Consider the following 25,624-nt stretch of genomic DNA (forward strand, 5'->3'; position numbering starts at 1 on the left):
GCAGTTCACAAGTTTCTTTGATTCCTCCTGAGGATCTGAAGGTCCTTCTGTACTGAAAGTGTAAAATCTTGTATTTATTCCTTTAAAAACCATGGCTTTCTTGTTCCAGGTGTGATATCCTCTATTTTCATATTTTTGTGTCATGGCTTGCCAGCGGCTCTGACTTTCTGAGTTTTCGTAGTTGTTTTTGTTTTTTGTTTTGTCTCTTTTTCAGATTCTTTTTATCTGTTTCACTTTGCTATTCTTCTGCAGAGTAGGGAATTGTGGCACACTGCTAGTGTCCTTTAAGCTCAGCAGGAGATGTGCCATGTTAAAGTGGTAAAGCTCAGTAACTCAACAGAGCTAGATCCAGTGAGGAGCTGTTTGTGCAGCGCTTATTTGTTTTGCGGTTTGACTTGGGTGGGTTACAGTGGGTTACAAGGTCTTTGCAAATGCACTGTATTGTTTGGTCCATTGTAAATGTAGTTGTCACATTTAAGGCCATCTTTTCAGTGTCTGCAATAATTCCTTACCAAGACACTTCTGTTCTGTCCCTTCTCTTGCATTCTTCTATACCTAGGTTCCCTTTGAGCAGACTTTTTTGTATGTCTGATCTGACTGACTCAGGTTCTGTATGATGAGTTTTTTTCTTTCCAGTAGAAGCAACACAGCTCTCACCCATAGAAAGATATCACTTAAAACTTGAAGGCGTTTAAACTGCTTCTTTGTCCATTCTTCCGCTATCTTAATTGCAGCCTGTATTTTCTTCTGTATGTAGTTCCTTATCATCTACATACAGTGATTTTCCTATTGCTTGCTCTACCTGTTCAATATATTATTACTTATAATGTTATTATTCAGCACCCTGTGGGATTCCATTTTCGACTTAATAAATATTGCGGTAATTTTACTGTCAAATAAAAATCCTAATACCCACTTGTCCAGCCATCTCCTACAACCAGTTTGTTTAATTGAAGAAGTCTTTTTACTTCTATGTTCTCTAAATCGGCTGTAAAGGCGCAAAAACGCCAGGAAACAAGTTTTGGGGGTTATGCGCCTTTGTGGACAACTTCCGTTAAAAAAACAATTTACAACTTCCGGCTGAATTTGACAGTCACCTTCTTGTCGACAGTCCACAGTTTTTGTTTCTGCAGCCACGTCATACTCATTACGCAAAAAGAAAGTTTTGGTCAAAGAAATGGCTAAACTACAAACAAGCATCACCTTTGTAGCATCATGAATATCTCTGTCACATAGATCAACAAACAAGTAAAGTTTCGCGATTAAATAATATGGTGCTGGTGACATGTAGTATTTAACATAGTGAGTCTATACGGGATGTGAGTATTGTGACGCCGCATGCACTCGTCCGTTTTCCTGGGGAGGCGCAGTTCATCTTGCATCTCGCAGTTACGTCTGCTAGTTTTCGCTGTGACTGAGCAGCTCAGCAAGCAGAGAATCAACAACAACAGCAGCAGCAAGAGCCGCAAACGTAGCGACACCAAAAGCGACGGTGTGTTTTTCACCCTTTGGTTTTACCCTCAAACAAACCAGCGACAATCTTGGATTAGTTAAGACTGTGTCGGTTGGAGTTTGCACGTTGTGTGGCTGTTCTTTAAGGTTAGTCTCTGTATATACTCCATTTATTTTCTGTGTGTTTTTATCCTAAATACGCGGGTTTAAGTGGCTGCTCTCGTACTGCGAACATTGGAGGTACATGAAGTCTGCTTCGGAATGTTGCTGACTTCAATTAACGCTACGTTTCCCGACTTTTAGAGGAAATCAATATATTTTTAAGTTAGCAGAGTGAATTATAAACTCTAGTGATTTGATTGAATTCACTGACCCTCATCATTATTGTTTTTTTAACTACTTTGTTCGAAGAGCTTCCTCTTAACTCTTGTTTTTGTATGTATAGTGCAGGTTTATTAAATAATAAATCTATAATAAACTATATCTTGCAGGTTTATTAACTAATACTTGTGCAGATATGGTAATAAATAAAGAGTGTAAGTCTCTATCTTTTTGTTTTTTTTACACCATCCATAACACTCTTCAAGATTCCCTGTTATGGCTATTACATGGTTGTCATGGATTGTATATGTATTTCACACATCCACTGATATCTGGAAATTCTCCCGAGTTTGTCCAGAAGCAGTGAATGTGACAATGAAAATGTCCGAGTAAAATGCTCCTGATTATCCGGACTTTATCCTCCTCAACCCCCAATAAAAAGTCATTCACAAACATTTGTATCTAGGCTGTTAGAATCTAGTTCTTAAGACATTAGCAAAGCAGAGCTTGATTTTTGTCCTCATCCGTTTTATACGACTATAAATTACGCCTTTTATTTTTTTTAATTTTTTTATTCATTCATTCATTTATTCCTCACCTCATCGTGGCATCCAGCGCAGCATTTGAGAAATTTTATGAGTAGGAGCACATGTACATAAAGGCAGGTTTGGGCCAATGCTGATATTAGCATTGGGACGTCCCTACAAAACATCAGCCTTGTTTGGCCAAAATGTGGACAGTCTTGTCTTCAAAGAAGTGACTATTGTCATACAGATTCAGATGGACTGTGGAGTCTTGTCCAGAGGACCTGGCTCTGTTGAGTGGTGTTTGGTTTGTCTGATGTACAAATCTGCACATTAGTGTAATTGTTATTCTCTTCTTTTCTGTCTGCTTGTAAGTGCTTCTGTGAAATTGTAGTTGATTTAAAAAGTCCAGTTAAGCTAACCTACGGTTTAGTGACTGCTTTCTCTTTTTGGCTGCCCTTGCAGGAACATTCTCAACCCAGTGGTGTAGAATCACTCGTAATTTGTGCTCCAGAGGACGGTCAGGGTCAAGAGTAATTTCTGATCTGTGTGTAGGTCTCCTGTTTTTTTCAAACTGGAAAAACCTTCTCGCAACAAAGAACATGGCCTAAGGCATAAGGACTGTATCATTAGTTTACAATGCAATTCTTACATTACTCACCAGGCAGTTTCACAGTTGTTTACACGTCTTTGGTTATCATGACAAGACAAGGAAAAGCCAAGAGCTCTTTGAAACTGTAGTGGGGGCTCGGGCGAGTCTACAGCAGCTCAGAAGAGGCTGCAGGGCTTAGCATTAAGCTTAAGCATTAAGACAAAAAAAATCACCAGGGATTTTTCAATAAGTATATATTATTAATTTACAAAACAAAGTTGAGAGCTAACAATAGTAACTAAACTCTAGTAATGCTTTTTTCAAATAACCAAGTTTGAGCAACTGTACCTCAGCTTGTAGAAAGGGTCGTCCATTAAGATCAGGTTCATAAAAAAGTATGTATATTATTCATATTACTAAAGGATTTTAGTTTTAAATCAATTACTGAATTTGTCTTATAATCTTTTAACTTTTGCATTAAATGTTTCCCGCGAGGTCATGGTCGCCACACTGGATCATTGTCCGCATGTTGAATTGGCACAGTTTTTACGCCGGATTCCCTTCCTCACACAATTTCTACCGGGCTTGGACAGGTACTGCACAGCTGGGGATGGGAATGGGCTGTTGGGTGTTCATTATTTTACCCAGAGACGCTTAGACATATAGCCCGGGCTGGGGATCGAACCACTGAACCTGTGGTCCATAGACAACTGCCTGACCTGAGTTGAGCTATAGGTATATATGAGCTATATATATATCACATGTCATGATTAAACCAGATAATTAGATGAACAGCAGAAAAAACATGTTTAATCTGACACATTAATACAACAGCTAAAGTCTGAATCTATACCTTATATTTAACAAGCTAATTGATACAAATGGACACAAATATTATGTTTTGCAGGTTAAAACATTAACATGACATTGGTGAGAATTATGGCCCCTTGAATAATTGATAATAAAATACATACAGGCGGAAGTGTTATTCTACCCTTGCATTACATCTAAATTAAATTATTTTCTGAATTTAATCGTGAATTTAAAGATATATATTTAACAGAAAAAGCTTTAAACAATATGCTGACTTATTTGCAAATTCTTTGTTGTTACAGATATTAGTAAATAGAAGATGGTTCCTTTCTCGATGCGCCAGCAGCACCTGCTGCTCATCTCTGCACCAGAGATGCTTGCAGGTAGAACCTTGTTTTGGAACCGAAATTATAGTAAAATAGCCTACTTCAAGGTGATGTTTTACCAGTCACAAGATTTTCAGCCATCTGGTAAAAATATTAATTTAGCCTTATGAATGTCAATTTCAAAAGGAGTCTTCATGTTTTGGTAGAGTTGACACATATTACATTTTGGAGAGCCGGTGTGCTTTGCTCATCAGTTCTCCTCACATTTAAGCAAGATTGTGAGTCTGTTTCATTTGAAGGTGAGAAAAAAACTTGGTTTCTACTTAGAAATAATAACTGACAAAGAGTTTCGTTGGCCATTTTTTTTTTTTTGCTGCCTTGTCTTGATGTCAGTGGCTTCCATGTCGTCTTTTGGCCACCTTATTATGCCAGCTGGTTACTTAATGACTGGGACGGTGCAGGTGTTAATTGCCTGGATTTTGTTCGGTCCATTCAGCTGACTCCTTAGGACTTGCATTACTCTTTGTAGGTACTCGATAGTGGCTGCTTTCCTTGTGGCCTCTTCTGGTTACCATTTAACTGTGTGATCTCAAGGTACTTGTAGCTATCCTGTACCAATAAGAGTCTATATTAGGCAAGAAGTATAACTCTTTAACACCTCTGAACAGAGATGAACCGTGTCTTTAGTTCCAATTCTCAACTTGCTTTCTATGGCTTTAGTTTAGAGTATATATGTACATTAATACCTTTAAACTTCCCTATCTTAAAATATTTCTGTGCTTCTAGCTGAAAAACTCCTTCAGATGACATCACCTGGTGGAGTTTTTCATTATTAGGAGATGTCATGGGGTGGAGCTCTCCAAGAGCAGGTTGAGAAAGTAGTATGAACAACAAGATGACATAATCTGAACTGGAGGTTCCACCAAGTGATGTCATCTGGATGCATTTTTCATCTCTAGAAGTAGAGAGATATTTTAGCATAGTAAAATCAAAGGGAAGCTTAATGGCAATAAGTGAAGCCATAAGTAAACCAACAGCTGATCTTACATCAAAATCTGCCAGTTGTTGAACTAATGTTTAACTAATTTCAATAAATTAATTTGTAGTTCTAAATCAGGATCGTAAGTAGCCTACTTGAAGTGAGTAGCTGTTATAAAATATATGCAAATTCAGTAGGCTTTTAATGTGAAAAAACATAAATTGCATACAGTCAATATCTATTTTTTTATCACTTTATACAGTATAATACAGTATTATTTAATTGTACTATTTACACTAAGCATCTTTGGCACTAATGCTTGTTTAACCCAGATAAAAATAAATTAAATGTAAGTGACCACCACACATAAAATCAAATTCTGTTGGAAACACTGTAATTGCCAAACAATATATATATCTTTTACATGCAAATCAGTATCCTTAGTCAATATTTGATGGGAGGAAAATGTATTTCTGTACCATTTTAGTGTTCAAAATTTAGTAAGTTAAAAAAAATGCAACATAAAAAATACAATATAAAGCCGTAGTAGAGCTGTTGTAATTTTGTCATGGCTGATTGCCCGCTTTTTTATAGGTATGAAAATAAAAGCATGTGGCTCTGTGTATGTGGGAGGGGAAAGTTTCAGGAGTGAGTAGGGCCTCCTTCCTAAGCCATGTGAAAAGCAAGTCCTGAGTTCCTCAAAGTTTGCACAAAAGCCTTGTTGCTTAGCTACATGTCAGAAGACTTGGTGTAACAACCCTGTGTGTTTGTGTGTGTGTTTGTGTGTGTGTGGGGGGGTGTCCACAGGACTGAGTCTTCTGAAGAATGAACTGCAGTCTAGTTAAAGGGGGATTTCGCCCTTGAACTTATACATTTTTAGCTGGCAAGGAGTTATCATTTAAATGTTAGCAACGTGCATTAGCACCCGTTTTAACTCAATAGCAATGAACTGAGAGTTCTTGGACAGATGCCTGGGAGATCTGTCATGCATTCTTTGGTACTTTACACTTTGTGTGGCCAGGTTTCTTTTTTTTTCAGTCGATTTTATTAGCGACCTATGCATGCATTAAAACCTGTTTGTTTTTCAAATTAAACCTATACAAATAAAATATAGGATAAAACAGCAAAATAGTATCAAACCCACAAAAATGCATTATAGACATTGGGATTATGATTATTTTGATCAGAATTCAAGTATCCACCTGCCTTTGTGCATGTTCTCCCTGTTTTGAATGTGAGTGTGAATGCTTTTATGCTTCTATATGGTCCTGTAATAGACAGAGGACTTGTCCAGGATGTACCCCAAGCATGCAAGTGGGTTGGAATATTGATGGATGGACATAAACAGTTATAATGTTGACATAAAATGTGAAATGGAATATTTATGAGCTATGAAGAAGGGAATGAGCTATACAAAGTAAACCATAGTGAAAATTTTGCATATAACATTAGAATGCAGGTAGAATTAAAAAAAAAAGTATTTAAAAGCAATAGTGCATGGATAAAATGAAGGGAATTAACAAAGTATTAAGTATTATTACGTATTCCGTAAAATGATGAGGGAAACCTTCAATGTTACATACTATGTTACGAAGTATGATAATTCAGAACAAAACAAAACCCCCCAAAAGTTGGGCTACAGGAAATGGTGCCAATACTTGTATATGCTTAAAATCATGTGGTAGAATTAAAGACTAGAATTAAATAATATTGATTCTCCTACTCTGACTTGGTTGGTGCATGGCTCTACCAACTTGTTTTTGTCGCTGAAATATATGAATGATGTTTTTCTCATCACTTGCCTATTTTATTTAGTGTCACAGTTTCCTCAGTGGTGAATAAACCTCTTAGGTGTAGTCGTATAATCACCTTGTGCACCTGTGCACCTTCACCCACAGGACTTCCACTCCCAGCTCTTTTTGTCTTGCTCTATGGAACTATCAGTCTGCAGTCAAACAATGCTGACTACGGCTTTTTCTCTACACAGTCAGCTATTCTGCAACTTCTGGAACTTGCAGAGACTCCACAGAGGATTAACCATCCCAGCTGTAGTCTCCTCCAACTTTACCTTGTCTCTCACTTGTCTCCCATCAGGAAGGGGAGGTTGGGCTGGCTTTCTAATTACTGACAAACTGACGTTTTCCCTACAGCCTCCTACCCTCCTAACCCTTCCCCTACCCTCAACACTCTTACGTCATTATATCTGAAATTTGCGGAAACTTCCCCAAACTACAAAGCTGGAAACCACCTGGACCTCAAAATTCTAACTCAAAACTGCATCATATAATCCCTTCTTCAGCTCACTAGCTTTCTCATTAGACTGTCCCATACCTCTTAATTTTTTCCAACGCTACATCATCTCTCTCAGTCTTGAGTAGTTTTTTTTTCTGGTCTAAGCCGCCATACCTCCACCACAGGTCCTCTTCACCCTCGACACAAACTCAGCCATCGATTCTTCAGTTTCTACATCTCACTTTCAGTCTGTCTGTATTGTCTCTGCCCTTTGTCTTTCAGACTCATCCCTCATCTCCTAATCCCTGGCTCACTGATCTGATCCATGAACAACACACTGCACTCAGAACTGCTGACAATAGGTGGTACAAGACAAGACAGCTCTGACCAAATATCAGAACATGCTTGCACTTTTTTCCCACAGAGTCACTCAGGGAATAACTGAATACTGCCAGTACCAGGTTAGCAACTCCACTGACAGCATGAAGGTGTTTACTGTCAAATGACCCCTCCGCACCTTCTTTCATTTCTGGTCAAGACCCTTGAACTAGTTTTTAAACAAACCTCAGATTTTCTTTGTCTGAGAAACCTCTTTGATAAGTCTGGCTTCAGGAGTAGTCATACTGCAGAAATGACACTCCTGATGGTCTTGGTATCCCTGGGGGCTCCAAAACCTGCAGCACATCCTATTTCTACTCAATCTATTCTTCCACACTGTAAACCACCAGATCCACCTGTCTGCACTCTCAGACTTGGGCATCTCTGGTTTAGCGCTTGTCTTGCTTAGGTCTTACCTTTCTGGATGAACCTTAAAGATATCTTTGCAAGTTTCTAACTCACACTGCCTCTCCACCAGTGTGCCACAGGTCTCCCTTTTTGGCCCTCTTTTCTCCATCTATACCACATTCCTTTATTCCATAGATCTTTTCCTATGATTGCTATGCCGATGATACGCCACAGTCACAGGACTGTAGATAAGATAGGACAGGATAGGTACTAGTCTATCTGTATAAATAACAAAAAATAAAAAATTCTTTGTGATCTGAATGTAACATATTATTGCTCTTGAGAGTCATTGTTCACAAGAAATCAAAATATTGGGTATTGGGTACAATTTGTAGGACATTACCCACTTGTTTTTACCCACAAGTATTTTTTAGCTTGTGCACCTAAAAGGACACTTTTATTACTTTAACTTTGATTTGGTGCCAGAGGGGTAAAATTTCAACGCTGTCTGAAATTAATTGAAAAGAAATTTGCATTGCACAGTGAAGATCTGAGAGCCATTCTTGATAATGTAGTGAGCAAACTAACTGTCCTACATGCACTTTGTCTATTGTTGTCCTTAAAAGCACCATTGAATTTTACCTCCTCCCCAGCTCTGTGAGAGCAAGAGCAGCAGTTGAGAGAGATAGTAAGTAAATGAGGAGAGAGCAGCCATAGCGAGAACAAATCCATAAATCGGAGAAATCAGTTATATTTAATTTTTATTTGCGTGCGATAAATAAAGCTTATTAATACTCAGGCTGTAGCTCAGTTGGTAAAGGCACTCATCCACTAGGTCAGTGGTTCGATCCCTTCTGGCACCAGAGACATTCCCGACTATATGTCCAAGTGTCTCTGGGCAAGACACTTGAACCCCCAACAGCCCTTTCCCATCCCCAGCTGTGCAGTGCCAGTCCAAGCCCGGTAGGAATTGGGGAGGGTTGCGACAGGAAGGGCATCCGGCATAAAAACTGCCAATTTAACGTGCGGACAATGATCTGCTGTGGCGACCCTGAACTCATGGGATAAGCCGAAAGGACAAAAAATATTTAAAATAAAAAATACTCACTTTGTTATATGACCCTTGCATGGAATTCACCAACCAAAGGGCTGCATGAAAAATAAATGCTTAAGAACTTTTCCAGGTGAAACACTGGGAGATATACATTCAGCAATGAGCTGAAAATGTTTTAACTCTTTATCCCAATCCTCTGTGTGTCTATGGTTACTCGGCTTGTAAAATGTTCAAATTATTGTATTATATCAGGAAAAAACTCTTAAGAATATTAGTCGCAAAACAGAAAACATATTACAAATAATTACAACAAATAATAACAACACACATAAGTAAAGCATAGAAAGTAGTCTGTCTGTTAATAGTCTTACTATGAGTAGAGCACATTCTGGCATTAATTTACTAGATGTATTTCCTGTTCTTTCTAGCAGCTGCAAGGATGATGTGGAGGATTTAGACAGTTTGTTGATGGCAACAGACCAGCAGCATTGGCATCTACTCCAGCGCTGTTTGACACTTCTGTTTACTACTGAGCCCACCATGACTTAGAGGGCATTGGAGATCTTCAGCTACTGTCAGCACTGTGTCTGAGGACAGCAATATCACTTGCCCTGCTTCATGAGCCAGCAGGATGCAGCTGAGGTCCTTGGACTTTCTGAGCGCCTCCTTGTAGCTTCACACAAAGGACAAGCTGATAATGTAGTCCAGCTTATTAACAAGGGTGCAAAAGTAGCTGTCACCAAGGTGAGTGAATGGTCCTGACTGTGCTAGTGACTGTTTCTGTGTTTATTGTATTTTTCTCAGATTGCATAGATTTAAGATTTGGTCTGTATCAAAAAAATAACAATTATATTTTTTAAGTTTCCTGTATATAACAAAAAAGTTCCTTTGACTGATCAGTGACACCTGTTCATAAAGAGCTCTACATCCATGTGATTTGATCATAGACATAAGTGCCACTAAAATTGCCATTATTTTCTGCCTATTTCACTTAGTTTATGGAAGGTCTTCAATATCATATGACAGTAAAAATTAAGCATTTTACTCTGCAGAGCTGTAAGACTGTTGTTAGAAATCATCAAACTAAAACCCAACACATTTAAGTGAAGCTATTGGAGTCCGATAAGGAAATGGTAGTAGTAGCCCGTCTCTCAATTGTGTGTCATTTTGTGTCAAGTAACATACTAAAAAAACATTCCATTAATTATTTCCAATGTCTTCAAGGTAAAAGTTGGTAATCATTCAGGCTTTGGAATATTTACAGCCTATAGTATATTTTATTAAACTTGAGTGTGCTATAACAGAGTTTGATAATGGACCTGCATTAAAACCCTGATGCAATGAGAGGAGAGACAGAAATGTCTCTCTTCACATAGCTGCAGAAATATAGTTCTACTAATATATCACCAAGTATAACAAAAATCTAAAATAGTTCTCAGTAAATTACCAAACCATTAGGATGATGATATGGCGAACAAAATGTGGTGACCTAAACTCACGGGATAAGCCGAAAGGACCAAAAAAAAAAAAAGGTGAATAACATGTGGTTGAGTGTTTGGTTGGCTGCTCTCTCTTACAGCTAGAAGGTTGTGGGTTTGCATCCCCAGCTGTGTGCAGCTTTTCTGTAGGAAGCTTGTATGTTCTCCCTGTGCAAGTGTGGGTTTCCTCCGGGGACCTTGGTTTCCTCCCACAGTCCAAAAACATTTATGTTAGGTTAATTGGTGAGTCCAATTTGCCCATAGGTGTGAATGTGAGTGTGAATGGTTGTCTGTGTGAGCTTGTCTCTCTGTGTTTGCCCTCAGATAGACTAGAGACCTGTCCATGGTGTAACCCATCTTTAGCCCAAAAACAGCTGAGTTAGGTTCCAGCACCCACGTGACCCTGAACAGGATACAGATAATGGGTGAATGGATGGATACGTAAGGCCTGGTAAAGGCAGATTTGTTGGGTTTTCTCTAAAAACATTTATAGTTTTGACTTTATTATGTAAAAAGCTTGAGATAATTTTGTTGTAAATTGATGCCCTAAAAATAAAGATGACAAAAACTCCAAATTAATTTAGGTAAAGCCATTATAACCCTTAAATGGAAACTGTGGCTCAGAAGGTAGAGCAGTCGTCCACCAATCACAGGGTCAGTGGTCATTTGTAATTGAATAAAAGCATAGCAGCAGCACCATCAGTGTTTAAGTGTGAATGGTCCCTCTTTCCCTTTTCTTCTCTTGTCTGGCAACTCCATGCCCAAACCATCTGAGCCTCGAATCTCGCTACGTGCAATACTCGATACTATCGTCCCTCTGAAAGAGAAGGCAGTAAACCAGAAGAGGCATCTCCATGGTCCTACACTTTCAGGTTTTTTTTCTCTCTCTACTTACGAACACGTCTTCCTCCTCTTCTTCTTTGACCAACAGTAGCCCAATATCCAATAGCAACCATTAGGTCCACAACACCGGTCACAGTCGTTGTTAACCCGGGCCACAACCAATCTGTTGTGGAAGTCAGATTCGGTATTCAAATCTCTGAAAAGTTAATGTATCTTTATTGGATCAAAAAAGATGGATTGCAACTTCCCTAGTTAAAATTAAAATTACAGTTTCGAAATGAACGTCAGTGTAATTCGGTACTTCGATCCCTAATGTCCACTAGGGGTAAATGTTTCATTTATCAGACTTGAGTGGGGTGCATGCATAACAAGGATATATCTGCCTGTACTTTGCCAGATCCATTGCTATATTAAATGTTGACTGTGCATAAATGGGAGGAGGATTCGTGGAGCCTTGGGACAAAACCCACCAAATGTAGTTAACTGGAGGGAAATGTGGGTAAGTTATTGTTTGTATGTTTTCTGTTGACAGTATGGCAGGAGTCCCCTGCACCTGGCTGCCTACAAAGGACATATTGAGGTTGTGGGGATCCTGCTCAAAGCTGGCTGTGATCTGGACATCCAAGATGATGTAAGTAGGATCATCTATGCAGTGTCATGTTTCCAATTTTTGTTCACTTGCACCTTGCACCTTGCTTTGCAGTCCTGATTGATCCAGTGGATTGAAAGCAATCCATTATGGTTGATGTGAAGATATTGTAATGTAATGTAAACATAATTTTATAGTGCTTGACAACAATCAGGAATGACCTAAGCACTTTACAAAAACATAAAACATAATATTAAAAATAATACTACAATGAGTAGTAAAATTATAGCAAAGCTCTAGTGCTAGACACACCGCACCTCCCAGATCACATGATGCTCACACATTTCCTTTCAGATACTATCTCACACTGACCAAGCTAAAGTAGAATGTAGCTCCTTTTGTTAACACCAATAAATAGCATCAAGGAATGGCAGCACTTATTTTGAAGCTATAGACTTAGTAACATTAAGAATATACAGTCCTTATTATACGAGATTACTTATGAACTTGGTTGGTTGAGGTTTGCACCCCGCTCTTCCTGACATGATGTCGAAGTGTCCCTTGGCAAGACACTGAACCCCAAACACCCCATCCCATCCTCAGCCGGGCAGTATGGCTAATGATCCGCTGTAGCGACCCCGAACTTAGGTACAGAATAAGCTAAAAGGACAGAAAAAAAAAAAACTTGTTTGAAGACTTTTTCGAACTCTCAGCAACTAACATTAATCACAGTAACAACTGTTTACAGACAGGTCAGTGTGCATATGGATGGAGAGAGTACAGTTATTTGGAGCATACAATTTGCCTAGAGGGCAAACAGGTCAAGGGATGATGCAGTCAATATTGGAATATTGGAACCCATTACATCATGGAATACCTCGACTGCCCTGGGACAAATTCAAGTATACTGTTTGCGAATTTCACCACAATATTTAACACCATCATTCCAGATTTCCTGTACTCCACCTCTTCCAGCTTTATTTATCCCCCTTTCTGTTAGTGGATCACCAGTTTCCTGACCAACAGGTCACAGCAGGTGAGAATGTGGAAAGTCACATCCTGCATACAGCAAATCAGCTGTATGCAGTGTTCCCCAGGGCTGTCCACTCCCCTCTGCTTCGCATGTCGCTCATACCTAAATTTGCATCCACTTAATGTTGTTGTCGAGTGTTGTTGTCTTATTATTAGTCAGTGTTTGTGTGCATGTGTGTGTGCGTGCGTGTGCGTTTCTGTTGGCAGGGGAAGCAGACAGCATTACACCGGGCTGCCATGGTGGGAAACACTGATGTTATTAGGGCTCTCATCCAGGAAGGATGTGCACTGGACAGACAGGACAAGGTACAGTTCAAAAGATAGTAACAGCTGCACAAACACATACAGACACAGTGTTGTACTTGTTGACCGTTACTTTGTCATACTCATTAAGTCATCTTTCATATTAAAAGGTTTCTATGCAAAATAAACTGCAATAGCAAAGTAATTTTGATTTTTGGATTACAGATGCAGGCATTCAAAGTTTCTCATTCAAAGGGTCTGTCTCGTCATTTGGCTCAGCATAACAAATGTGATTACAGTTTAAAGTCTGTAAGTGGTGCTCAGCTTATACCTACATTACAGCACCCTGTAACTACATAATGTACACCTTTTATACTTAGAAACTGAGGGAAAGGAAAACACTGTAGTCAAATACCAACTAGGGAAAAGAAGATGCAATAGAGTAATTGTATTTTTAAAAAGAAAAGACAACCTTGTCCCCTAAAAATGTATTTTTCTAGCATACACAAGGTGGCAGAGATTCCAGCCCAAGATAACAAACTGACTTTTAACCTGTCTCCCAGAAGAGGAAGAGTGGACCCCCTTCTTTCCCAAACTGTGACTCAAAAAGCTAAATTCCACTTTCTTAACATGCCCAAAGTCTCTGTTACTTTTGACATTTAAATGCACATGGACATGGGATCCAGTTACAGTTACTTTATAACTGTAAATTATCAACACTCTCCTAAAAGAACACCACTCTCTGATTCCTTATCCAGATTTAACTCAGGGTAAACTTGGATCATGGGCTTTCTTCTCCACTCCTACCTTGATACAAGCCAGATGTTGTAAAAACATCATTACTGCATGACCAACTGAAATTGGCTTTTTGTTACATGTCTGGTTTCTTTATGATTTATGCCACAAGTTTCACAAAACCTGAATGATACTTTCCCCTAAGTGATTATCTGATGTTTGATTAAAGTCTGGTTAAAAATCAGGAAAATTCGTAACAACAAATATTTGTTGGAAATGTTCGTAAATGTATGATGGAACCACAGTGCCACCAAATGGCAATGATGCTCATTATATTAATGTGCAATATGCTGCCTAATCAGAGCTTTGTACTAGGTTTTATTTTGTGACGTTTTGAATTGTATTCTTACTAGCAGATTTTTTTAAATCACTTGACCCAATAAATACTATGTTTAGTTTGATTGGTTATCTCTTAGAAATGATTTTGACTACCAAGAGTTTAGGAGTTATCAATGGTATCAATTCCCTTTATCCTTATAATTACTTACACTGCAGAATAATAACATACATGATGTCTAAATACATATACATATATGTATTGATGTGCTCAATGACGACCAATAAAGATTCTACTTCCCAAAAAGTTGGGAGGATGTGTAAACATAAATAAAAACACAGTTCAATGATGTCATTAAAAAAAAGCAATACGCTAAGTGAAGGCCAAAAATAAGGAGTTTATTATAGCAAAAAACAAGGCTAAACAAACAGAAAATAATCCAAAATAACTTAATCAGTCCAATCACTGATGAGTGCGTGCATGGATGAATGGAACAAAGTTACATAACAAATCAAAATTACAAAGCGAACAAAAGTTGCACGGCAGAGAGCATGCCAGCTGGCAAGCTGTCTGTCTCTAAGGGATGCTAGGGATTTAGAGGAAGTAGGACACTAGGCCCAGGTTCCCTCAACCACCTTAATTGGCCCCACCTCCGGCTACCTGCGAGTAGAACAGAAAACGACTCAACAGGGCCGAGGGCCGTCACAAATCATTTGCAAATGCCATTAAATCATATTGTATTCACGATAGAAAATAAACAACATATCAGATGTTGAAACTGAGACATTTTACCATTCCATGTAAAATATTAACTCATTTTGAAAAGGGTGAAGTTTATCATTATGTATCATCCCCTCTTCTTTTAACAACTGTCTGTAAATGTCTGGGAAGTGAAGAGACCAGTTGCTGGAGCTTTAGGAGAGGAATGTTGTCCCATTCTTGTCTGGTCCAGGATTCTAGCTACTCAACAGTCCTGGGCCTTTGTTGCCAAATTGCAGTGTTGTGCAGTGATGTGCCAAATTTTTCTGTTGGTGATAGATGCAGTATGTGGTTAAATTCAATTCAACTTTATTTATACAGCACAAATTCAAAACAAAGTCATCTCAAGGCACTTTACACAATAAAGGCAAGACTATAAAGATGTATAGAGAGAACCCAACAAATCCCCCTTGAGCAAGCCCTAGGCAACAGTGGAGAGGAAAAAATCCTTTTAACGGAAGAAACCTCCAGCAGAACCAGGCTCAGGGTGGACGGCCATCTGCCTTGTATGGAAAGTGGAGAGAGAAAAGAAAAGGGCAACAAAAGGAACAACAAAACATTGGGCATCTTGGTAGGACCAGTAGCAGCACACTGGAAAACACAGCTCCAAAGCCAAGGACACCGGCAGAAAGGAACAGAGAAAGGGAGACCGAGAAGGAGAAAGACAACCATAGGAGAAAAGACACAGACTTAATTGTGGGGTGACACGAGAGAAAGGAACTCAGTGCATTGAGTGGAGGGTCCCCAGCAGTCTAAGCCTATAGCAGCATGATTATAGCTAAAGGCTCTACCTCCCATTCTACATTTGAAATTCTGGGAACCACAAGTAGGCCTGCATTCTGAGAGCGAAGTGGTCTACTGGGATGATATGGTGCTATGAGGTCTTCTATATATGATGGAGCCTGACCATTCAGAGCTTTATATGTAAGAAGCAGGGTTTTAAATTCTATTCTACATTTAATGGGAAGCCAATGGAGAGAAGCTAGTGAAGGCGAAATATGATCTCTCTTGCTAGTTCCAGTCAGCACTCTTGCTGCAGCATTTTGGATTAATTGCAGGCTCTTTAGGGAGTTACTGGGGCATCCTGAAAGTAGGGAATTACAGTAGTCCAACCTAGAGGTAACAAATGCGTGGACCAGTTTTTCGGCATCACTTTGAGACTGGATGCTCCTAATTTTGGCAATGTTCCGTAGGTGGAAGAAGGCTGTTCTAGAGATTTGTTTTATATGTGAGGTAAAGGACAAATCCTGTTCAAAAATAACTCCAAGGTTCCTTGCAGTAGTACTGGAGGCCAGACTTATGCATTCTAGAGTAATGATATGGGTGGACATCATATTTCTGAGATTTTTAAATAGTATGACTTCAGTTTTGTCTGAGATTGTAAGTAAGAAATTGTGGGACATCCAGGCCTATGTCTTGTAGGCTTGAAGCTTGATTAATTGATTTTTTTCTATCTGGTTCCATAGAAAGCTGCATATGAAAATGTATGTTGTTTTCTAATAATGTGGCCTAAAGGTGACATATATAAAGTAAAAAGTATTGGTCCTAACACAGAGCCTTGTGGAACTCCATAGCTAACCTTTGTGTGCATGGAGGATTTATCATTAACATAAAAAAATTGAAATCTATCCAATAAGATTTAAACCAACCTGGATATTGGATATTGGTCTGTAATTGGCTAAAACACCTGGGTCAAGACCAGGGTTTTTTAAGTAGTGGTTTAATTACAGCTACCTTATAGGCCTGTCGTAAATGGCCTGTTTCTAAAAATAGATTAATGATATCTAATATGAACGTATCTATTAAGGGTAAAGCTTCCTTGAGCAGCTTAGTTGGAATAGGGTCTAGCAGACAGGTTGTTGGTTTAGATGAGGTAATAACTGAAGTTAGCTCAGAGAGATCTATGGGTAAAAAGCAGTCTAAGAGGGATTGGGGCCTTATTGATGATTCTTGTACTGTTGTATATGAAGATCTATCTGTAATATTTAGGAGGATCTGGTGAATTCTTTCTCTAATAGCTACAATTTTATTCATAAACAAAGTCATGAAGTCATTGCTGCTCAGAGTTAAGGGAAAACTAGGCTCGACAGAACTATGGCTCTTAGTCAGCCTGGCTACGGTGCTGAACAGAAACCGGGGGTTGTTCTTGTTTTCCTCTATTAATGATGAATAATATGCTGTTCTGGCATCATGGAGAGCTTATTTGTATATTTTTAAATAGTTTTCCCAGGCTAAATTAAATTCTTCTAAATTTCCACTGCCTTTCTAATTTTCGTGTTGCCTGTTTTAAGTTGCGTGTTTGTGAAATATACCATGGAGATGCCTCTTCTGGTTTACTGCCTTCTTTTTTAGAGCGGCAACACTATTTAGTATTGCACGATAGAGGTTGCAGAATTGTCAACAAGATAATTGCCAAAAGTAACATTAAGGTGGCTACTTTCCATTGTATTGGCTTATGGTGAAGAAAATGATGAAAGAAGCGTTTCTTTAAATTTGTTTACAGCTTTTTCACTTTCTATAGAGCTGCCAATTACCAGAGTTTGTTTCGCAGCACGTGTTTTGCTAAGTGGGAAAAATTGATTAGAAACGTGAACCGACTGGTGGTGAACCTCGGGCGTCTGTTTAGCTTTAGATCTCTTATGAACCGTCACCCAGCCGGACTGGCTTCCTGCCTGCTCGAGAACTGCTGGGGGGCAGCTAACAGCGGCTACGCTAGGTCGGCCCGCACCATCTACCGGGGCCTGACTAGCTGGACTATTTTCCATGGTGCGGAGCCGCACTTCCAATTCCGTGAGCTTCACCTCAGCTGCAAAAACCTTACACTTGATAAATATAACATTATCACTAAAGGAGGCAGAGGAAAAACTGAACATGAGACACACTGAGCAAGTGAGAGAAGGAAAGACAGAGGGAGACAGAGAAGCAATTGATTATGGATTACTGCTAAGATAGCGAAGCTAAAATAGGTAAAATTAGTAAACGTTAACTAGTTATGTTTTAGAAGAGCAGGTGCTTGTGTAATACAAGCGTATGTCACGACTCAAGTATTAATTCTTGTGTGGAGAAATAACTCATTTAAGTAAAATAAGCGCTGTAATTAATCAGTAAACAGTCCTTTGGTAGAAACCCAAGAGTATGTAGAAACAGAAAGTGTTACACTTATAGCACGAGTCCAACGTTCACACTAGTTCAGCATTATCTTCCTGAAATACGGGCCTTCACTCAAAGAGATGTTAGCTACATGGAAGTATATGTTGCTCTAAAACCTCTATGTCCTTTTGAGCATTGATGGTGCCTTTCCAGATGTGTAAGCTGCCCAGGCCATAGACACTAATGCACCCCGATACCAACAGTGATGCAGGTTTTTGAACTGTCCACTGATAATACACTGGATGGTCGCTCTCCTTTTAAGTACACAGAACAGAGTCATTTAAAAAAATGTATCAACCTCTCAAATTTTTATTCATCTGACCACAGAACAGTTTTCCATTTTTCCTCAGACCATTTATATTAGCTTTTGCTCAGAAACCATGGTTGCGTTGGTTTGTGTTGTGTTAACATATGACTTTTTCTTTGTATGATACAGCTTCAACTTAAATTTGTGGATTGCATGGCGAACCCATGCAGTGATGTCCAAGTAGAGAATAATACTTATTTTTAATGCGGAGCTACCTTAAGGCCCAATTTTGACCTTGCACACAGAGATTCGTCCTGATTCTCTGAATCTTTTGATGATATTATACACTGTAGCTGGTGAGATTTTCAAAGTCTTCATAACTTTACATTGAGGAACATGAGCACTGGGTTAGTAAGCAGAATTCTGCAGCGACCACTGAAGGGACATGCCGTAAGCTGTTCATCTTGATTCTAGTGCATTGATTCATTAAGCTGAAGAGCTAGTAGGGGTGGTCTCACTCACTAATGGGCCAGTGCCAATTTATCATGTCAGAACAGCTGAGAAGCACAAACTGTGCTGGACATACCACAAAGTGTTGGGCCATAGACATTACAGGACAATCCTATTCTCGCAGGCGGTGTCTTGGTGTGTCACAGCCCTGAAAAGGCAAATGTCTGCACCTCTGCCAGCACTTGTCAGTGGGTCTTTGTCACGGGAGGTTTCCACCACATCTTTCCACATTAGGATAAGTGTTGGAGTATATTTCTATTAAAACTATTGAACGCTGTAACTTCACTGGATTACTTGAGAACCTTATTTTGTCATCTGTGTACCCAAAACCCAAAAATTCTCCCGGTAGGTCAGAACAGCATCTTGCACGGTGTGTGAATGAATGAGTGGCAATGTTTTACAGCCTTTTACCTGGTAATGTAGAAGATGGGACTAGTCTATTCACAGCAAAAATTAAAAGGAAAAAATATCAGACCTAGTTATAGCTTTTTATGAAGTCTTTGAATCACTGACGGGATTTGTCTTTAGACATGAGCATTTGTATCAAGTTTTAAAAATAACTAAAAGTTTTAAGTTATTAACTTCCCTCTAAAAGACTTTTTCAATTCAATCCATTGTGTGCTTGGAGAAGCTGAGCCCAGTCAGAAAGAGCACAGACTGCATAAATAACACCATATTTACATATTCACATGTATATGTGAATGGCTCAAACTGTCAATCCCTTGTTAGGAATCAAATTTTGATGATAAATGACAAGGCATTTTTTAATACTTCATAACTTTTTGTCGTGACCATAGAAAATATCTAAGTTCAGTACCTAGCTCTACAGGTATGAAATTCAATTCAATTCAACTGCATTTATATAGCGCCAATTCACAAAGTCATCTCAAGGAACGGAAAGAATTGTCTCTGACAGTTGTACTGGAATAAATTTCAGTGCATCAGTGTAGCTGATTGTGTCTTTTTGTCTTTGGCTGCATCAGGATGGTAACACTGCTCTTCATGAGGTGTCCTGGCATGGCTTCAGCCAATGTGTCAAACTGCTGGTAAAGAATGGAGCCAACGTTCATGCAAAAAACAAGGTAATTCTACCATAGAGTTTTCAGCTTTGGATCGTGTCATTGATTATATGTTTGTTAACAGCAGTAATTCTGTAATCAGCACATCGGTGCCATTGCACATATTTCAGTACGTCTTTAGGTGGCTCTAAGCTCAGACATAACCTTTCATAGCTAGGTTCCTTTATTGTTTGAAATAGGAGGGTAGGAGAGGAGAAGGAAGGTGAGAGGCTGGCTGTCCATCCAACATTACATCATTAACATGAACAAATTGAAATCTATCAGACAGATAAGATTTAAACGAACCTAGTGCATTTCCTTCAATCCCAATGTCATGTTTCAGTCTCTGTAATAAAATTTTGTGATCAATGGTATCGAATGCAGCACTAAGATCTAACAGAACAAGCATAGAGACGAGTCCATTATCTGAGGCCATGAGAAGATCGTTGGTGACTTTTACCAGTGCTGTTTCTGTGCTATGATTTCTGAATCCTGACTGAACGTATTCAGACAAATTATTCCTGTACAGGTGGTGGCATAATTTTTTTGCAACTACTTTTTCAAAAATTTTAGAAATAAAGGGGAGATTGGATATTGGTCTGTAATTGGCTTAAACACCTGGGTTAAGACAGGGTCTTTTAAGTAGTGGTTTGCTTACAGCTAACTTATAGGCCTGTGGTACATAGCCTGTTTCTAAAGATAGATTGATGATATCTAATACGAACATACTGTACTTGGCACATAACAGTTTATAGATATTTTGATCCTGATTTTTGTCAATTATCAGATGTTCAAACCGGTTGCCCACTGCAGGAATTGGGCAAAGCGGAGCAGGCTTAATACTCTGAATTGGACCCAAACCACACTCTTCTTCACTGAGTTAAGAACGTGAATGGGCTCTAGCAATGGCCTGTGTGACAGCACAAGATGTAAATACATCAGGAAACTTACAGTAATTAAATACAGCAATCCAAATCTTTCAAACACAGGTGTTGATTTCATTGGTGAAGAACTACGAGGCCAAACATTATTGCCAGGCAAATCTTTCCCCAGAATCATCTATCTATCTATCTCATTTATTGGCATTGCTGGGTGAACTCCTACAGATGTAGCCAGATTTATTAGTTTTAAAGCATCTTACATTAAAGAAAAACGAGGCTTATATTCTATGGTGTATCACTGTTTATGTGATCACATTGATCTAACAATGTCCAGTTTAAATCATATGCATCATTTTTAATTCCCAAGTAAGGGTAACTGGTCTTACCTTACTGTGGCCTGCTGATGCTTTTTAATCTTAATCAGACTAAAGTTATTTTGATAACGCACGCAATATTCAGCTGGCAGCAACTGGGTGCAGTCTGGGTGTTTTCTGACTCATGGAAAAAAAACACAAGAACAAAGCTGAAATAAATAATGCAAATTGTTTTAGCGCCATTTTACTCTCATTATATTCATCCTAAACCAAAAAAATGTGATGAGTAAACAGGAAACAAACTGCACCTTAAATAGTTTACTGGTAGCACAGATAAATAAAGTCACAAAGTCACTGTATATTCAAAAGGCAAACACTATAGATTTACTATAAAATAATGACACAAATGGAGTATTAGCACAAACAATTCACAAAGTATTAGAGGACAATTTTGGTCAAATTGTGATCTGCCCCCATTTTGTCACAGCCTGGCTCAACAGTATGTGACATACGAGGGAGACCACACAAAGTTCTCCAATAATTTAACATGTTTTAATGGAATACATAAAGATCCAAATTATGTTTGTGAGCTATTCAGTGTTGTATGCAATGTTGAATGGTTATTGTAAAAAGTGTTTCTAGTTGTAAGACAAGACAAAGAGTGGATTCAGCAGGCAGGCTCAGGGGAAGAGAGTGAGCAGATCTTTGAGGCCTCCTTTATAATCACAACCCAGCTGACACAGGTGTACTGTATGTCTAATACTTAGCTCCACCCTCCGACTTCCTGCAGGACAAGAAAAACACAGCCAACCACAAATGGACAAAAGCAAGACCCAGATATGGCTGAAGCTATTACAACACCCTGTTGCTGTGACTGTTGTCCGCAATATACTGTACAGCACTCTGACACTAATTCTGACACTAAATCTTCAAGCAAGTTTTTCCTGCAGAGGTGGTCACACAATTGCTTTGCAAGTACTTTGTCAAAGATATGGAGAGGATCTTGTGAATTCTTTCTCTAATGGCTACACTTTTATATCTAAAAAAAGCCATGCTTTCTTGCCATCGCTGCTGAGAATTAAAAGAATACTGGGCTCAACAGAACTATGGGTCTTTGTTTGAGTCATTTAGACTGACATATTCTTTCTTGGAGAAAATCAAGATATTATCCAAGTAGACAAAGCATAATGGTTTATCAAGTCCCTGAGAATGTCTTTCACCAGTACCTGGAACAAGGCTGGGGAATTAGTCAGACTGAAGTTATGTAGTGTTAAAAGCAGTTGTCCATTTGTTCCCCTGCATAGATCTACTTTGGTGAACATGCTGTTTTTTATGGTATTGCCGTTCAGTGCTATATAAGTGCGGACTAATTAATCCCTATAGGGTTTTATCCTTCTTTTCTACAAAAAAGATGCCACCCCCCCACATACTGGCGAGACCTCGCTTTTAGTTTACAATCCTATAAAATCTGGTCGAGCCATTTTGCATGCGTTCATAAGGCTCCGGTGTGGAAGTGTGGGGTAGAAAGGGGGTAACAAATAGGTTTGCGTAGGAACTGACACTCTAGGTAGGTTGCAGTTGTGGAATATGGCAGCACCTGAGAATAATGGGTTTCTGGTAGCTTCATGTTTGATTCTTCTCAAATCTTTGGCCGTTGATTTGTGTCTTTTCTTCTCGACACGTTTCTTGCGACCCTGTTCACTATTTGCTACAAAACGTTTGATGGTTCTGTGATCACGCCCCAATATCTTAGATATTCCAAGAGTGCTGCATCCCTGTGAAAGACATTTTACAATTTTTGACTTTTCAGAGTCAGTTAAATCTCTTTTTTGGCCCATTTTTCCTGAGGAGAAGAATCTGCCTAATAATTATGCACACCTTGATATAGGGTGTTGATCTCCTTAGGCCAGACCCTCCCTCGTTACACATTGCTTTAAGCAAACAGTGCAAAAAAAGTGTCCCTTGTCTTACTCAAAGTTGTTTTGTAATTATAAAATCTTATTATAATTATAAACTATTATGTTAATGTAATTAAATGGTAGTTATGCATTCTGACCTAAGAGTTTGTGATTTGTTCACAGCCCTTTTGTTTTTGACTATAGTTGGAAAGCTAGTAGTAGAAACTATTTTTCCTTTTTTGCTGCTTTAAATCGACATTCTACAAGGAACAGATGTGTTGTCATACAACCCATTAACTAGCAATCTGCCCATCCGTTAGCTGCCATATTGAGTCCTTATGCATCTGAATTGATAAAATAGTTGATCTCACATATGTTTTATTTTTTAATATCTTGCTTTCTTTCTTTATGTCTTTGCATCAGACATGCACAGGAGTCGAATAATAAAGCACAACCCAGGTTCCCAGATCCCAGATACCCAGTTCAAGTAGACCATTCTTTTCCAATTCCTTTTCCAAGACCAATTCAGTTTCCTCCAGGTTTCTCCATCATTGCCCAGTCCCCCAGTAGAACTATGGAGTCACCTAGTGGTACCGTCTTCAATCAGCTCTTCCCAGCATACTTGGTTGAGGCCCCTGTCCATGGGATCTATACTCCCACCTACAGAAGAAATTCTCCTGCATTCCCGGGGGAGGCTAAGCACATGGAATCCGAGTGGACCATACTTTATTCCTTCACTGTTGAAGCAGCCAGTCTAAGTTGTTGTCAGAAGTTAGCTGATGCCCAATTTTGAAGCAGCCTGGGGACTTGCTGGTGGTAAAGGAGGCCATCAGGCCATCAGTTATGGAAAACCATCAAACACCTTAGAAAGGGAAAGCAGGGCTAGACCCAGGTTCTACTCAGCAGGGGAGAACTTGGGGGGAGGTGTCTGTCTGGTTCCGGGACATCAGATTATCTTCTCTGGTTTTTGCAGATGATGTAGTTCTGTAAGCCTCTTGAGACTTTAACCTCCAGCATGCACTGGGATGGTTTGCTGCTAGTGTGAAGTAGCTGGGATTTCTCAATAGTGAATGAGTTTAAGCAACTTGGGTTTTTGTTTCTAAGTAAAGGGTAAAATGAATTGTGAGATGGACATGTGGATTGGTGAGGGATCAGCAGTAATACAGACATTGTACCAAATTATTGTGGTGAAAAGGGAACTAAGCTAAAAGGCAAGTCTCTCAATTTACATTCCAGACCTCACCTTTGGTGGCAAGTCCTGTGTAATGACTGAAAGAATAAGATAACGAATACAAGCAGCTGAAATGACTTTCCTCTCAAGGGTGACTGGGCTCAGCCTTAGAGAAAGGGTGCAGAGCTTGGACTTTCAAAGGGAGCTTTAAGTAGAGTCGATGCTCCTTCATGTTAATGTGCATATTTTAAGAATGTCTCGTGAACATCCCGTTGGAGGACTTCCAGCCACACCCAGCTGGTAGGAGACCCTTTGGTAGAGCCAGAACAAGTTGGAGAGATTATATGTCTCATCTGGCCTGGAATCACCTCACAATTCCCTCAAAGGAGCTGGAAATTGTTGCTGGGGACATCTGGAATGGCTTACTAAATGTGCTGCGATGTGCCCCGACTACTTTTGTTTTTTAACAAGTAACAATTTCAGCGTACTTAGGGTCCGCAGTGGCTCAGTTGGTAGAGTAGCCACCATAGGGTCGGAGGTTCTGCCCTGCTCTTCGTGACTACATGTCGAAGTGTCCCTGGGCAAGACACTGAACCACCAACAGCCCATCCCCAACCGTCCAGCTCTGGTCCCAAGCCCGTTAGAAGCTGGGGAGGATTGTGTCAGGCATCCGTTTTTTACTTAATAGTGATTTTTTTCGTTTTTTTCCTTCTGCACTTAACAACAACCCATAATGACAAAGTATAATTCTATTTTTAAAAATATAATTTAAAAACATATAAAAAATTTAAATCTCTTATTTGCAGATTTTTTATACCTATTATAAACCCAAAACCGTATTATAAACCCAACTTTAATAAATTCTTTATCATGTTGATAAGAATAGACAGAAAAGAATGTTAATAAGAATAGATAGTAGAGACTAGCATAGAAAACAGAACATTTATCCTGTAATTATGAAAAAAATTCACACATCATAGTATTTCAATGCATTTTACCCATTTTAGAATGGCCTAAGTTTAGAAAACGTACCTCCATATTTACTTAATCCTGGCTTTAGATCTCTTTCCATTTTTAAATAAATCAGATTACATTTTCTTAGTAGAATATTTTTTGCATTTATTATGATTGTTGTGTATCTTGACTCCATCTGCTCTTGTTAACAGGCAGGAAACACAGCTCTCCACCTTGCTTGTCAAAATGGTCATGCTCAGAGTTCCAAAGTTCTGCTCCTTGGAGGCTCCAGGCCAGACAGCAAGAACCATGTAAGTCTCCAACAACTAAAAATGTTTTTTTATAATATTTGCCTTATAATATTTTAATTAGATGTTTATATTTCTTTTTTTAAACAGAGATTATG

The 25,624-nt window shown here is 39.0% G+C and overlaps 1 protein-coding gene across 12 annotated transcripts in view; it reads left to right on the forward strand.

The window, feature by feature from the left end:
• The first annotated feature begins 1,140 nt into the window (after positions 1 to 1,140).
• Positions 1,141 to 25,624, forward strand: part of ankrd6b (ankyrin repeat domain 6b) — a 41,218-nt gene continuing 16,734 nt past the window's right edge. For 4 of the 12 annotated variants that reach the window (XM_067481832.1, XM_067481838.1, XM_067481840.1 and 1 more), the window contains exons 1-6: positions 1,142 to 1,599; positions 9,448 to 9,763; positions 11,873 to 11,971; positions 13,169 to 13,267; positions 19,926 to 20,024; positions 25,431 to 25,529. In XM_067481832.1, the coding sequence (XP_067337933.1) occupies positions 9,638 to 9,763; positions 11,873 to 11,971; positions 13,169 to 13,267; positions 19,926 to 20,024; positions 25,431 to 25,529 (522 nt within the window). In that variant the 5' untranslated portion in view covers positions 1,142 to 1,599; positions 9,448 to 9,637. Of the gene's footprint in view, positions 1,600 to 7,521; positions 7,602 to 7,683; positions 7,701 to 9,447; positions 9,764 to 11,094; positions 11,370 to 11,872; positions 11,972 to 13,168; positions 13,268 to 19,925; positions 20,025 to 25,430; positions 25,530 to 25,624 lie in introns of those variants that run through there. The other 8 variants (XM_067481834.1, XM_067481836.1, XM_067481839.1 and 5 more) reach the window with 8 other exon arrangements.

The sequence above is a fragment of the Channa argus genome, chromosome 17, assembly GCF_033026475.1.
Source record: "Channa argus isolate prfri chromosome 17, Channa argus male v1.0, whole genome shotgun sequence".
NCBI classification, from domain to species: domain Eukaryota; kingdom Metazoa; phylum Chordata; class Actinopteri; order Anabantiformes; family Channidae; genus Channa; species Channa argus.